General features: G+C 51.1%; 1 protein-coding gene across 2 annotated transcripts; it reads left to right on the forward strand.

Moving 5' to 3' along the window:
- The first annotated feature begins 8 nt into the window (after positions 1–8).
- COQ4 (coenzyme Q4) lies at positions 9–11,949 on the forward strand. 2 transcript variants are annotated; one of them, XM_008006065.3, is made up of 7 exons: positions 9–463; positions 551–694; positions 2,706–2,802; positions 3,342–3,444; positions 10,033–10,162; positions 10,729–10,822; positions 11,354–11,949. In XM_008006065.3, exons 1-7 carry the CDS (start codon positions 385–387, stop codon positions 11,523–11,525), a joined length of 819 nt encoding a protein of 272 aa, XP_008004256.3. In that variant the 5' UTR covers positions 9–384; the 3' UTR covers positions 11,526–11,949. The 2 variants fall into 2 exon arrangements, 1 of the variants encoding a protein (XP_008004256.3); XR_012094886.1 differs by lacking the exon at positions 2,706–2,802 and having other exon boundaries at positions 81–463.
- Positions 11,950–11,979: the final 30 nt, after the last annotated feature.

The raw sequence follows: 11,979 nt of genomic DNA on the forward strand, positions 1-11,979 counted from the left end.
CGTGGGCGCCGCCATGTTCCACAGCCGGAAGAGGTTCGCATTTTATAGTCTTCGGGGAAAACCGGCTATGGAGAAGTAAATAGGGCCCGGCGCTGAGCCTCAGAGTGACCGTGGTTGCGTGTCCTTTGCAGACACTTTCTGGGGCGAGGTGAAATGGCGAGAGTCTTGGATCGGTGGACGTAGACGGTAGACAGTTCGCGTGCGTTTCCTTCGCCTACTTGGCCTACATGCTTTCTGCACGTGCAGCGATGTTTCCCCTCGAAAGGCCTTGGCAACGCCGTCAGAATCGGTTTTTCAGTGAGGTTTGACCCCTCCGACGCTCCGTCGCCTGAGAGACTCACGGCGTTCTCCGTGCCCGCCCATCCTCCGCGGACGCCCACTGCCATGGCGACTCTGCTGCGCCCTGTCGTGCGCCGGCTCCGCGGGCTCCGCGGGCTTCCCGGCCTCCTGCAGCTTGCGGCAGGCAAGTGAAGCCGGGTTCCGGGCGCAGGCGGGAAGGAACCTGAGGGCGCCCGGCTCCTCTGACTTCGGCCTTTTTCTTGCCTTGTAGAAATGCCTCTCCGGGCCAGGAGCGACGGCGCCGGCGCCGGCGCCGGCCCGCTGTACTTGCACCACATCCCCACCTCCCCACTGCAGAAAGCGCTGCTGGCCGCTGGCTCCGCGGCGATGGCGCTCTATGACCCCTACCGCCACGGTAAGGCCGCCCGCGCCTCGCCCCTGTCGGGGCGGCTGGGAGCGGTTTCCTGTGGGTAACTGGAACATAGCCTAGGTCGGGGTACCCAAACCTGGTTGCGGCTCGTAACCACTCGGAACGTTTATGAAAATGCAGATTCCTGGATCCCACCTAAACGCACTGAATCTGAATCTGCAATGGAGGGAGAAATGGGCGTGGAATCCGAACGTCTGTCTTTTTAAACTACTTGGGAGAATCTGTCATGCAACCATATTAAGAACATCTAGACTAACTAGATGACTTATAAGTACCGATCAGTTTATAACGCCCTACTAAAAAGTCAACTCCGAGGTCAAGGACCGTGTCGGCCTCCTTCCACTGTATCTGCAGCCTTCTGGGTAGTGCCTGGCACATAGTAAATGCTCAATGAATGTTTGCTGGATGTGTGACTAGAACATCCTAGGTTTCTACAGTGTTTTTCTCATGTCTCCTAGGATTTTTGAGTTCTGGGAAGTACTGTTATTTCTACTAACAAAAACAATAGGCGAGGCCTTACTATAGTGGCTCACGCCTATAATCCCAATTGGGCAGGGGGGCCGAAGCGGGCAGATGGCTTGAACTGAGGAGTTTGAGACCAACCTGGGCAACACGGCGAATCCCCATCTCTACAAAAAAAATACAAGAATTAATTGGGCCTGGTTGCATGCGGCTCTATTCCCAGGCTGAGATGGGAGGATCATTTGAGCAGGGGAGTTCGAGACCGTAGTGAGCTGTGATTTGCGTCACTGCACTCCAGCCTGGGCGACAGAGCGAGACCCTGTCTTAAACAAAAAAACACTATATGTCCATGTCGCCACTAGTTTTTTGTTTGTTTTGAGACACATTATTGCTCTGTGGCCCACGCTGGAGTGCAGTGGTGCAATCTCAGCTCTATGCAACTTCCACTTCCCAGGTTCAAGCGATTCTCGTGCCTCAGCCTCCCGAGTACTGGGATTACAGGCCTGTGCCACCTGGCTAATTTTTGTATTTTTAGTAGAGAAGGGATTTCGCCATGTTGCCTAGGCTGGTCTCAAACTCCTGACCTCAGGTGATCCCTCCCGCCTCAGCCTCCCAAAGTGCTGGGATTACAGGCATAAGCCACCACGCCTGGCCAAGACCAGAGAATTTTTAAATTTTTTTTTGTAGAGACAACATCTTGCCATGTTGCCTAGGCTGGTCTGAAGCTCTTGGCCTCGAGTGATCCTCCTGCCTCAGCCCCCCAGTGTTGAGATTACAGGTGTCAGCCACTACACTTGGCTACTAAATGTTATATATGCACGATTTTCATGGTTTCTCACATTAACCAGCTAAGAAAGGTGTTGTCTGCACTTCACAAATTAGGACACTGAGGCTGAAAAATGTGAAGCAGGCCAGGCGTGGTGGCTCACACCTGTAATCTCAGCAATTTGGGAATCCAAGGTGGGAGGATCACTTGGATTCCCAAATGATCCAAGTTCATTTGGCCAAAGTTCAAGACCAGCCTGGGCAACATAGCAAGACCTCATCTCTACAGAAAATCTTAAAAACTAGCTGCACGCCTGTAGTCCTAGCGGTGAGCTGTGATCACACCACTTCACTCCAGCCTGGGCAACAAAGCAAGACCCTGTCTGAAAAAAACAAAATAGAAATGTGAAGCAATTTGCACTAGGTCACCTAGATAGTGAACACACCTGGGCTGTAGCCCAGCATCTCTGATACCTAAGCCTCTACCAATCAATGGAGACATTATATTGTATTGTGAAAAGTGATTTATAAAATCTTTAGAACATTGTGCCAACCAGAGCTGTCTCGCCCCAGTAGATTAAGAACTATAGGTATGTATACTGATTCCTTGTTGTGCGTTGGGTAATTTGCTAAGTGTTTAACCTGAATCCTTATAATAAAAAGCTAGCTATTATCCCTAATTTGTCCTGTAGGAAACAAAGGCTCAGACCAGGTCAGGTGACTTACCTAAGGTGACATCCCCCATTTGTGCCCGTTTCTGTCCTTTCAGACATGGTCGCAGTTCTAGGGGAGACCACAGGACACCGCACCCTGAAGGTCCTCAGGGACCGGATGAGGAGGGATCCAGAGGGTGCCCAGATCCTGCAGTAGGTCCCAGCTCTGCCTGGGGGTCTGGGGGCAATCTCTAGGTATTCTGACCTCTCTAGAATCACATTGTATTTGTTATGTTCCGCTAGGGAGCTCTTGATACCCTGGCCACATATGGTTGCACAGGCTGTGCACTCCCCAGTTCCAGGGGTGTCATTCACATACATGTGTATACACTGTGATGACCTCAGAGTTGTGCAATGTGATGGCCTTGGCCCAGTTTCAGCCACAGGGCTCTGTGCCTTCATTAAGTCACCATAACGTGCTGACTTTACCTTTTCCTTGCAGTACCTTTTGCAAGTACTCTGGTCACATTCGAGGACTGTCTTCCTGCCGAGATTGTGCCCCTGCCCATGTCCTTGGTTTGGGGTAGTATCCTAAGTCCCTGACACTGGTCTGGCCAGTTGTAGGTGCTCCATTAAGGCTTGTGGTGGCCACATGACTCCTCTGTACATTCTCCCACCCCTCAGCTCACTGTAGTTGGATCGTTCACGTACATTTGCCCACACCCTCCCAATGCCCAAGTCTTGCCTTTCAGGGAGCGTCCCCGGATTTCGACGTCCACCCTTGACCTGGGCAAGCTCCAGAGCCTGCCAGAAGGCTCCCTGGGTCGCGAGTATCTCCGTTTCCTGGATGTGAATGTGAGTTTTCAGCTTCCATGTACCTAGCAGTCACCAGACAGGACAGAGGAGTAGCAGAGGCATGACACCCTGAGGAAAGAGGAGCCCTGAGCTGCCACCATTGGCAGGACTGCTCTTCAGGCTCATGCCAAGGCTTTGTCATTTTCTATAGGATAGGCAAATGGGTGGGAACATGCCTCCAAATGATAATACTGGCCAGTGTTCATTAACCTCCCACTGCATGCCTGATGCCAGCCTCATCCGTGATCTTGTGAATCCCCCCACAACCCTGTCAAGTATGTTCTGTTATTATCCTCTTTTAGTAGGTGAGGAAACAGGCCCAGAGCAGTGAAGCAACTTGCTAATTTCACATAACCGGTATTAATGGAGACAGTAATCAACTCCAGGTCATGCTCTTGACTGCTGTACTGTGTCCCCTTATTCTAGGGACATTGCTTTCCCTGCGGTATGGCAGGTGTGGCACTCTCCAGCCCCAGGCAGGGAGGACAAGGAGAGGGGGGAAGGGGGTGTTCTGACTATTGGCAAGCTCACTGAGCCTCTGTCATGTGCCATCTTTTTTTTTTTTTTTTTTGAGACGGAGTCTCGCTCTGCCGCCCAGGCTGGAGTACAGTGGCCGGATCTCGGCTCACTGCAAGCTCCGCCTCCCGGGTTCACGCCATTCTCCTGCCTCAGCCTCCCGAGTAGCTGGGACTACAGGCGCCTGCCACCTCGCCCGGCTAGGTTTTTTTTGTATTTTTTAGTAGAGACGGGGTTTCACTGTGTTAGCCAGGATGGTCTTGATCTCCTGACCTCGTGATCCGCCCATCTCGGCCTCCCAAAGTGCTGGGATTACAGGCTTGAGCCACTGCGCCCGGCCTTTTTTTTTTTTTTGAGACAGGGTCCCACTCTGCCACCTAGGCTGGAGTGCAGTGGTGCGATCTCGTGATTCTCCTGCCTCAACCTCCCATGTAGCTGAGACTACAGGTGCACACCACAACGCCTGGCTAATTTTTGTATTTTTAATAGAGATGGGGTTTTACCATATTAACCAGGCTGGTTTTGAACTCCTGACCTCAAGTGATCCACCTGCCTCAGCCTCCCAAAGTGCTGGGACTACAGGTGTGAGCCATCGTGCCCAGCCCATCCATTGTTTTGTGTACTGGGGATATAATGGTGAACTAGACAGCCAAGTTCCCTGCCGTCATTTCTTTCTTTTTTTTTTTTGTTTTTTTGTTTTTTTGTTTTTTTTTTTGAGACGGAGTCTTGCTCTGTGTCCCAGGCTGGAGTGCAATGGCGCGATCTCGGCTCACTGCAAGCTCCGCCCCGCGGGTTCATGCCATTCTCCTGCCTCAGCCTCCCAAGTAGCTGGGACTACAGGCGCCCACCACCACGCCCGGCTAGTTTTTTGTATTTTTTTTAGTAGAGACGGGGTTTCACGGTGTTAGCCAGGATGGTCTCGATCTCCTGACCTTGTGATCCGCCCGCCTCGGCCTCCCAAAGTGCTGGGATTACAGGCTTGAGCCACCGCTCCCGGCCCCCTGCCCTCATTTCTCTTCTACTTGGAGAGGTAGACAATAAAATAGTTTTAAAAAATTTTCAGGGAGGGCACGGTGGCTCACACCTGTAATCCCAGCACTTTGGGAGGCTGAGGCGGGAGGATCACCTAAGGTCAGGAGTTTGAGACCAGCCTGACCAACATGGTGGAACCCTTTCTTTACTAAAAATAACAAAAATTAGCCGGGTGAGGTGGTGTGCACCTGTAATCCCAGCTACTTGGGAAGCTGAGGCAGGAGAATTGATTGAACCCAGGAGGCAGAGGTTGCAGTGAGCTGAGATCGTGCCACTGCACTCCAGCCTGGGTGACACAGTGAGACTCTGTCTCCAACCAAACAAAACAAAAAAATTCATGTAAAAATACAGGTAAAATGTTTCAAGTAATTAGAATATTCTGGCACTGGTCCTTGCATGTTGGCTCATGCCTGTAATCATAATACTTTGGGGGGCTGAAGTGGGCGGATCACTTGAGCCCAGGAGTTTGAGACCAGCCTGGGCAACATGTTGAAACCCTGTCTCTGCAAAAAATGCAAAAATTAGCCGGGCATGGTGATGTATACCCATATAGTCCCAGCTACCTGGGAGGGAGTTTCAGGTAGTAGGACCGGTTGAGCCCAGGAGGTCGAGGGCGGTGAGCCGTAATCACGCAGCTGCACTCCAGCTTGGGCAACAGAGCAAGACCCTGTCTCAAAAATTTAAAAAAGTATACCAGCACTATTGTCAGCAATTGGGATACAGTGGACAAAACCAGCAAAAGCCTGCCTTCGTGGAACTTACGTTCTAGCAGTTAGGAAGAGAACAAGTTAGTGTGATAGAAGACAACTTTGGTGTTGGGAAGGGTACAGCCACTTCTGACGGGGTGGTCAGAGCCGGCTCCTCTGAGGAGACTTGGAAGGTAAGGAGGAGCCAACCCTGTGGAGAGCTGAGGAAGAGCATTCTGAGTAGAGGCAATGGCAAGGGCAGAGGCCCCATGTGTTTAGGAAAAGGAAGGTTGACCAGGGTGGCCACAGAGGAGTGAGTGGGCTGGAAGGGGAGCCCCAGCTGGGCCCTGCAGGCCACCAGAAGAAGGAGTCTGTATTTTGTAATAGGAGTAGTAGGTAACTTGTGGAAGGTTTTGAGCAGGGTAGTAAAGTGACCTGATTTGTAAAGGACCTTAGAATCCTGATGGCCCATCTTCCTTGTCCCTGTCCCATCTTCCCTCCCTCCTCCAACACAGACACATCCCATCAAGGCACCCCTGCCAAATGGCTATCCAGCCTGGCTGCCAGAGCCAGCCAGGCTGGAGGAGGTGAGGGGTCTCCAAAGGTTGTCCTAGAACAGTTTCTCAGCCTGGGCAGTGTTAGTGTTTGGGCTGGATCACTCTTTGTTGTGGGGGCGGTCCTGAGCCTGATAGGATGTTTAATGGTGGCTTCTACCACTGGGTGCCAGGAGCACCCCCTCCCTGGCAAGTTGTGACAACCACAGATGTCTCCAGAGATTACAGGTGTTCCCTGGTGGGCAGTTGAGAACCACTGCTCTAAATGGTTATTGTCTCTGAGACGATGTTCTGTTCCTCAGTCTCCTGCACAGCTACCTTGACAGGGCAATCACCTGCCCTATTTTAAACCATCTCTCAAATTGCACCAGGATGCAAGTCATCTCATCAGTGGGAAACTCACCAGGGTGACCTGCCTCAAGTGCCACATAGGGAGGGAAGTCTTCTGAATTTCCCCATCTTTAGCCCTGTTGCTGTGGAGGGGAGGGGGTAGCAGGGATGGGACTGCCAGGACACCTTGCTCAGCCACAGCCCCACTTGTGACGGCGCTGGCGATTGTGACACTTGTAGAGCAAGGAAATCAGCAGCTCGTGGAATGTGAAGGAGTACCTTTGTCCCCGCAGAGATTTAGATAAAGGTTCAAGGTGAGGCTACCCTCCCCTCCCTGAGGCTGACTTTGGTGAGAGGTATAGTCATCTTGTAGTATCAAGACTATAGGCATGGGCTTGAGAATTAGGAGCCTGAATGAGAATCCTGGCTCACTTCCCAGCTTTACAAGCCTGGATAAATCCTTTGACCTTGCTGAGTCTCAGATTCCTCATCAGAAGTAAGACGACCTCACATACATCTTCCAGGGCACTTATCGGCTTTGGTAATGGATGTTAAGGCCACTGACTTTGGAATCCAACAGACTTTGTTTCAAATGCTGACTCAGCCACTTTACTAGCTGTGTGATCTTGGGCAAATTACTTTATCTCTCTGAGCCTTGTTTTCCTTTTTTTTTTCCTTTTTTTTTTTTTTTTGAGACTCACTCTGTCACCCAGGCTGGAGGGCTGTGGCACAATCTTGGCTCACTGCAACCTCCACCTCCTGGCAATTCTTCTGCCTCAGCCTCCCGAGTAGCTGGGACTACAGGCGTGTGCCACCATGCCTGGCTAATTTTTGTATTTTTAATATAGGCGGGATTTCGCCATATTGGCCAGGCTGGTCTTGAACTCCTGACCTCAAGTGATCTGCTGGCCTTGGCCTTCCAAAGTGTTGGGATTACAGACATGAGCCACCACGCCCGGCCTTTGTTTTCTTTATCTATATCTGCAGTAATAACAGTATTTACCTCCAAGATTGCAAGGATGAAATACGATAATATCTGTAAAGGACACCCTAGGTGCCAGCACCTGGTGGATACTCTATGATCACCTTCAGCTTCACACAACAAGCTAAAGCCATTCTTTGGGAACAGGAAGATCAGGCTGTTCCCACTCTGTATGGGTGCTACTGAGTACTCAGAGGCAGTGGGCAGGTAAGAGGAGGAGAGTTCTGGGGTCAGAAAAGTGCCCAGGACTGGCCTTTTATTCATATGTTCAAGAGATGTTCATTCATCCAGGCCCTGGATCAGGCTACTGGAGGTAAAAGAATAAGCGAAACAGAGCCAGTCCTGCCCATGTGTAGCAGACAGGCTGTTTTGATACTGTCAATAAAAATAAAATGTGAGTGGCCGGGTGTGGTGGCTCACGCCTGTAATCCCAGCGCTTCAGGAGGCCGAGGCGGGTGGATCACAAGGTCAGGAGTTTGAGACCAGCCTGACCAACATGGTGAAACCCCATCTCTACTTTAAAAAAAAAAAAAAAAAAAAAGAAAAGAAAAAATTAGCTGGGTGTGGTAGCACATGCCTGTAATCCCAGCTACTCAGGAGGCTGAGGCAGAAGAATTGCTTGAATCCAAGAGGAGAAGGAGGAGGTTGCAGTGAGCTGAGATTGCACCACAGCACTCCAACCTGGGCAACAGAGCGAGACTCTGTCTCAGAAAATAAACAAACAAACAAAAATAGGCCGGGCGCAGTGGCTCACGCCTGTAATCCTAGCACTTTGGGAGGCCGAGGTGGGTGGATCACAAGATCAGGAGATCGAGACCACCCTGGCTAACATGAAACCCCGTCTCTACTAAAAAATACAAAAAATTAGCTGGGCGTGGTGGCAGGCGCCTGTAGTCCCAGCTACTTGGGAGGCTGAGGCAGGAGAATAGCGTGAACCTGGGAAGCGGAGCTTGCAGTGAGCCGAGATTGCGCCACTGCACTCCAGCCTGGGTGACAGAGCAAGACTAAATAAATAAAAATAAATAAATGTGAGCACGTAGGTAATGTTTAATTTTCTGCCAGCTACTTTAATAGCAAAAAGAAATTAATTTTTTTGCTACTAAAATTAAATTTTGCTATTAAAATTAAGGTGGAATTAATTTTTTGTTTGTTTTTTTGAGATGGAGTCTCACTCTGTTGCCCAGGCTGGAGTGCAATGGAGCCATCTCAGCTCACTGCAACCTCAGCCTTCTGGGATCAAGCAATTCTCCTGTCTTAGCCTCCCAAGTAGCTGAGATTACAGGTGCCTGCCCACATGCTTGGCTAATTTTTGTATTTTTAGTAGAGATGGGGTTTCACCATATTGGTCAGGCTGGCCTTGAACTCCTCAGGTGATCCACCCGCCTCAGCCTTCCAAAATGCTGGGATTATAACCATGAGCCACCGTGCCTGGCTAGAATTGATTTTAAATATGCATCTTGTTTAGCCCGATATAGCCAAAGTATTATTTCAACAAGTAATCAATATTTTTAAATTATTGAGATTTGTACATTTTTTTCATACTAAGTATTTGAAGTCTTGTGTGTATTTTATATATTCAGCACATCTCACTTGGACACCTTTCTTGGCCATGTGTGGCAAGTGGCTGCCATACTGGACAGTGCAAGTCTAGGAGACATTAATACTCACATGCACTAAACATCAAGGTACAATTATTCTGAGTGCCACTAAGAGGTGAATGATGCTTCCAGAGACCATAACATGAACCCACTTGGTCTGTAGGTTAGGGGCAGCCTTTCTGTGGTGGGGGGAAGGGATGGGGGACAGGGGACACTTAAACCAGGTCACAAAGGATAAGTAGGAGTTATCACAGTGAAGATAGGTGTAGTGGGAGAGAGCACCCCAAGCTGGGAGCAGCTTGTGCTAGGATCAGGGTTTCTGGGGCTTCATTTTTTATTTTTAGAGACAATGTCTTGCTTGAGTGCAGTGGTATAGTCATAGCTCCCTGTAACCTCAAACTCCTGGGCTCAAACAGTTTTCCTGTCCCAGCCTCCTGAGTAGCTGGCACACACCACCACACCTGACTTTTTTTTTTTTTTTTTCGAGACAGAGTCTCTGTCACCCGGGCTGGAGTGTGCAGTGGTGCAATCTCGGCTCACTACAACCTCCGCCTCCTAGGTTCAAGTGACTCTCCTGTCTTAGCCTCCCGAGTAGCTGGGACTATAGGTGTGCACCACCACACCAAGCTAATTTTTGTATTTTTTAGTAGAGACAGAGTTTCACTGTATTGGTCAGGTTGGTCTTGAACTCCTGATCTCAGGTGATGTGCCCACCTTAGCCTCCCAAAGTGCTGGGATTTACAGGCATGAGCTTCGGCCCCTGGCTAGTCGCCAGAGTTTTCTAGTAGGGTACGAGTTTGGTGAGCATTGTGACAGTGTCAGAGACAGACTGGCAAATTGGGCCCTGAGAACCATCAGGAAGGGTTCTAGGGGGGGCTTATGGTTGTCAGAGGGTCTCCCCAGACACCCGAGCACCCACCCGCTTCGTGGATGATGAGGAGCTAGCGTATGTGATTCAGCGATACCGGGAGGTGCACGACATGCTTCACACCCTGCTGGGGATGCCCACCAACATCCTGGGTGAGTGCCCCCAACCCTGACAGCCTGTCTCCCTGGGGTGGCTTCAGGGCCAGGGCAGGGCTTGCCTATCTCCACCACCCTCTGCATCACCTGGCTTGGTGCCTCAATTTCTGTTTTACCTGAACATCTTAGTAGCATCTTTGCCACATGTCCCCCTTCTCCCTCCCACTGTCCCTCAGGGCTCCTGCACTAGTGTAGCAGCAGCCCATCTTCAAGACTCCTGGTGTCTTTTGGGCTTTAGCTGCCTCCCTGCTCTGAAACCTTAGTAGCTCCCTAAGGCCTGCAGGAAGCATCCTGGAGTGTTTAGCCTGGCTTATGGGGTCATGGGATCCTCTGCGCTCTGACCCCAGGCTTCCTTTCCATCCCTTATTCCCTTCTGTTCATTCTTAGGCCTTCTCCCGTACTCCAAGCCAAGTGCCCCAGGGCCCAGCGCAGGCCAGGACTGGGCACAGCTGACCCTGGTAGAGATTAGGGAAGAACAGTTGCCCCTCTTTGCCCTGCTGTGAACACCAGTGGCCTTTCCTTCAGATAGCTTGTTCACTTCCCAACCCATCCCTCACCCCCAGGGGAGATCGTGGTGAAATGGTTTGAGGCTGTCCAGACTGGCCTGCCCATGTGCATCCTGGGTGCTCTCTTTGGACCGATCCAACTCAGTGCTCAGTAAGTTTTCAAGTGGCGGCTGGGTCAGGGTTGAGGGTGGTGTCAGGACAGAACTCAGAGGGACAAGGGCTCCTAGAAGTAGGAAGAGCACACAGGCGCCTGCCCTGCCCCTTCCAGTTCTCCAGGAAGTAAGGGTAGAAAGAATGGAGCAGAGATGTGAAACTGGCCTGGGGCAAGGGTCTTCAGGTGAGCAAATAAAGCCTATACATTTCACAGGACTCTGGGGTCTCTTGGGCCAGGCCTAAGTGCATGGCCAGAATGATGAGCGTCAGTGGGAAGGCAAGTTGGTGTTAGATTCTGGAGTGAGGGAGCTGTGATTTAAACCTGAGCTTCAACATGTTCAAGATGAGTGGCTTTGGGTTTGAGATTCCACCTCACTGAGCTCTGCTGCCTCATCTGAAAAGCAGGGATAATAACTACCTCCTTCCGAGGTCTTTGTGAGGATGAACTGAGAAAATGCACAAGTGCTGATTTGTCGAGTGCCTGGCCCCCAGGGACTTGATGTTTTCTTTTTCCTCTGCTGCCCCACAGGAGCCTGCAAGTGCTGGTCTTGGAGTTGATCCCATGGGCTGTTCAGAACGGGCGCAGAGCCCCATGTGTCCTCAACCTGTACTATGAGCGGCGCTGGGAGCAGTCCCTGAGGGCTCTACGGGAGGAGCTGGGCATTACGGCACCACCTGTGCATATCCAGGGCTTGGCCTGAGTTCCTGAGCCAGCGGGGCCTGGCCTACCTCCCCCATCTACTGCTTCCCTTGGGGGCAGAGGGCTCCCTTGACTACCTTTGTTCTTCTTCTTTGAACACTGACCCTTGGACAACATTTATCATAATTTATCATAGCCACTGCTGAGTGGCCTTGAAGATGAACCCCGCAGGGAGCAAGCAGTACAGTAGCACTCCCGGGGGACCAGCAGCTGTCCAAGGAGAACCATTCGTGAACAGTATCAGTCTGGGCTCATGCTGGCATGTCGCAGCACTCCTGTTGCGACTCCTTCCAACCAGCCAGGTTTGCTGGGGGCCAGGCTGGGTGTCCTCACAGGAGTGAGGGCTACACCCAATTCCAAAAGCCCGAGAAGAGAGAAGTGGAGGGGGGAGGCGAGTGTGTGAATAAAGGCTCCCATCAGGTCAAGTGTCTGCTTGTCCTTTCCCCCAGGGATGC

This window comes from Chlorocebus sabaeus, chromosome 12 (genome assembly GCF_047675955.1).
Source record: "Chlorocebus sabaeus isolate Y175 chromosome 12, mChlSab1.0.hap1, whole genome shotgun sequence".
Lineage (NCBI taxonomy): Eukaryota > Metazoa > Chordata > Mammalia > Primates > Cercopithecidae > Chlorocebus > Chlorocebus sabaeus.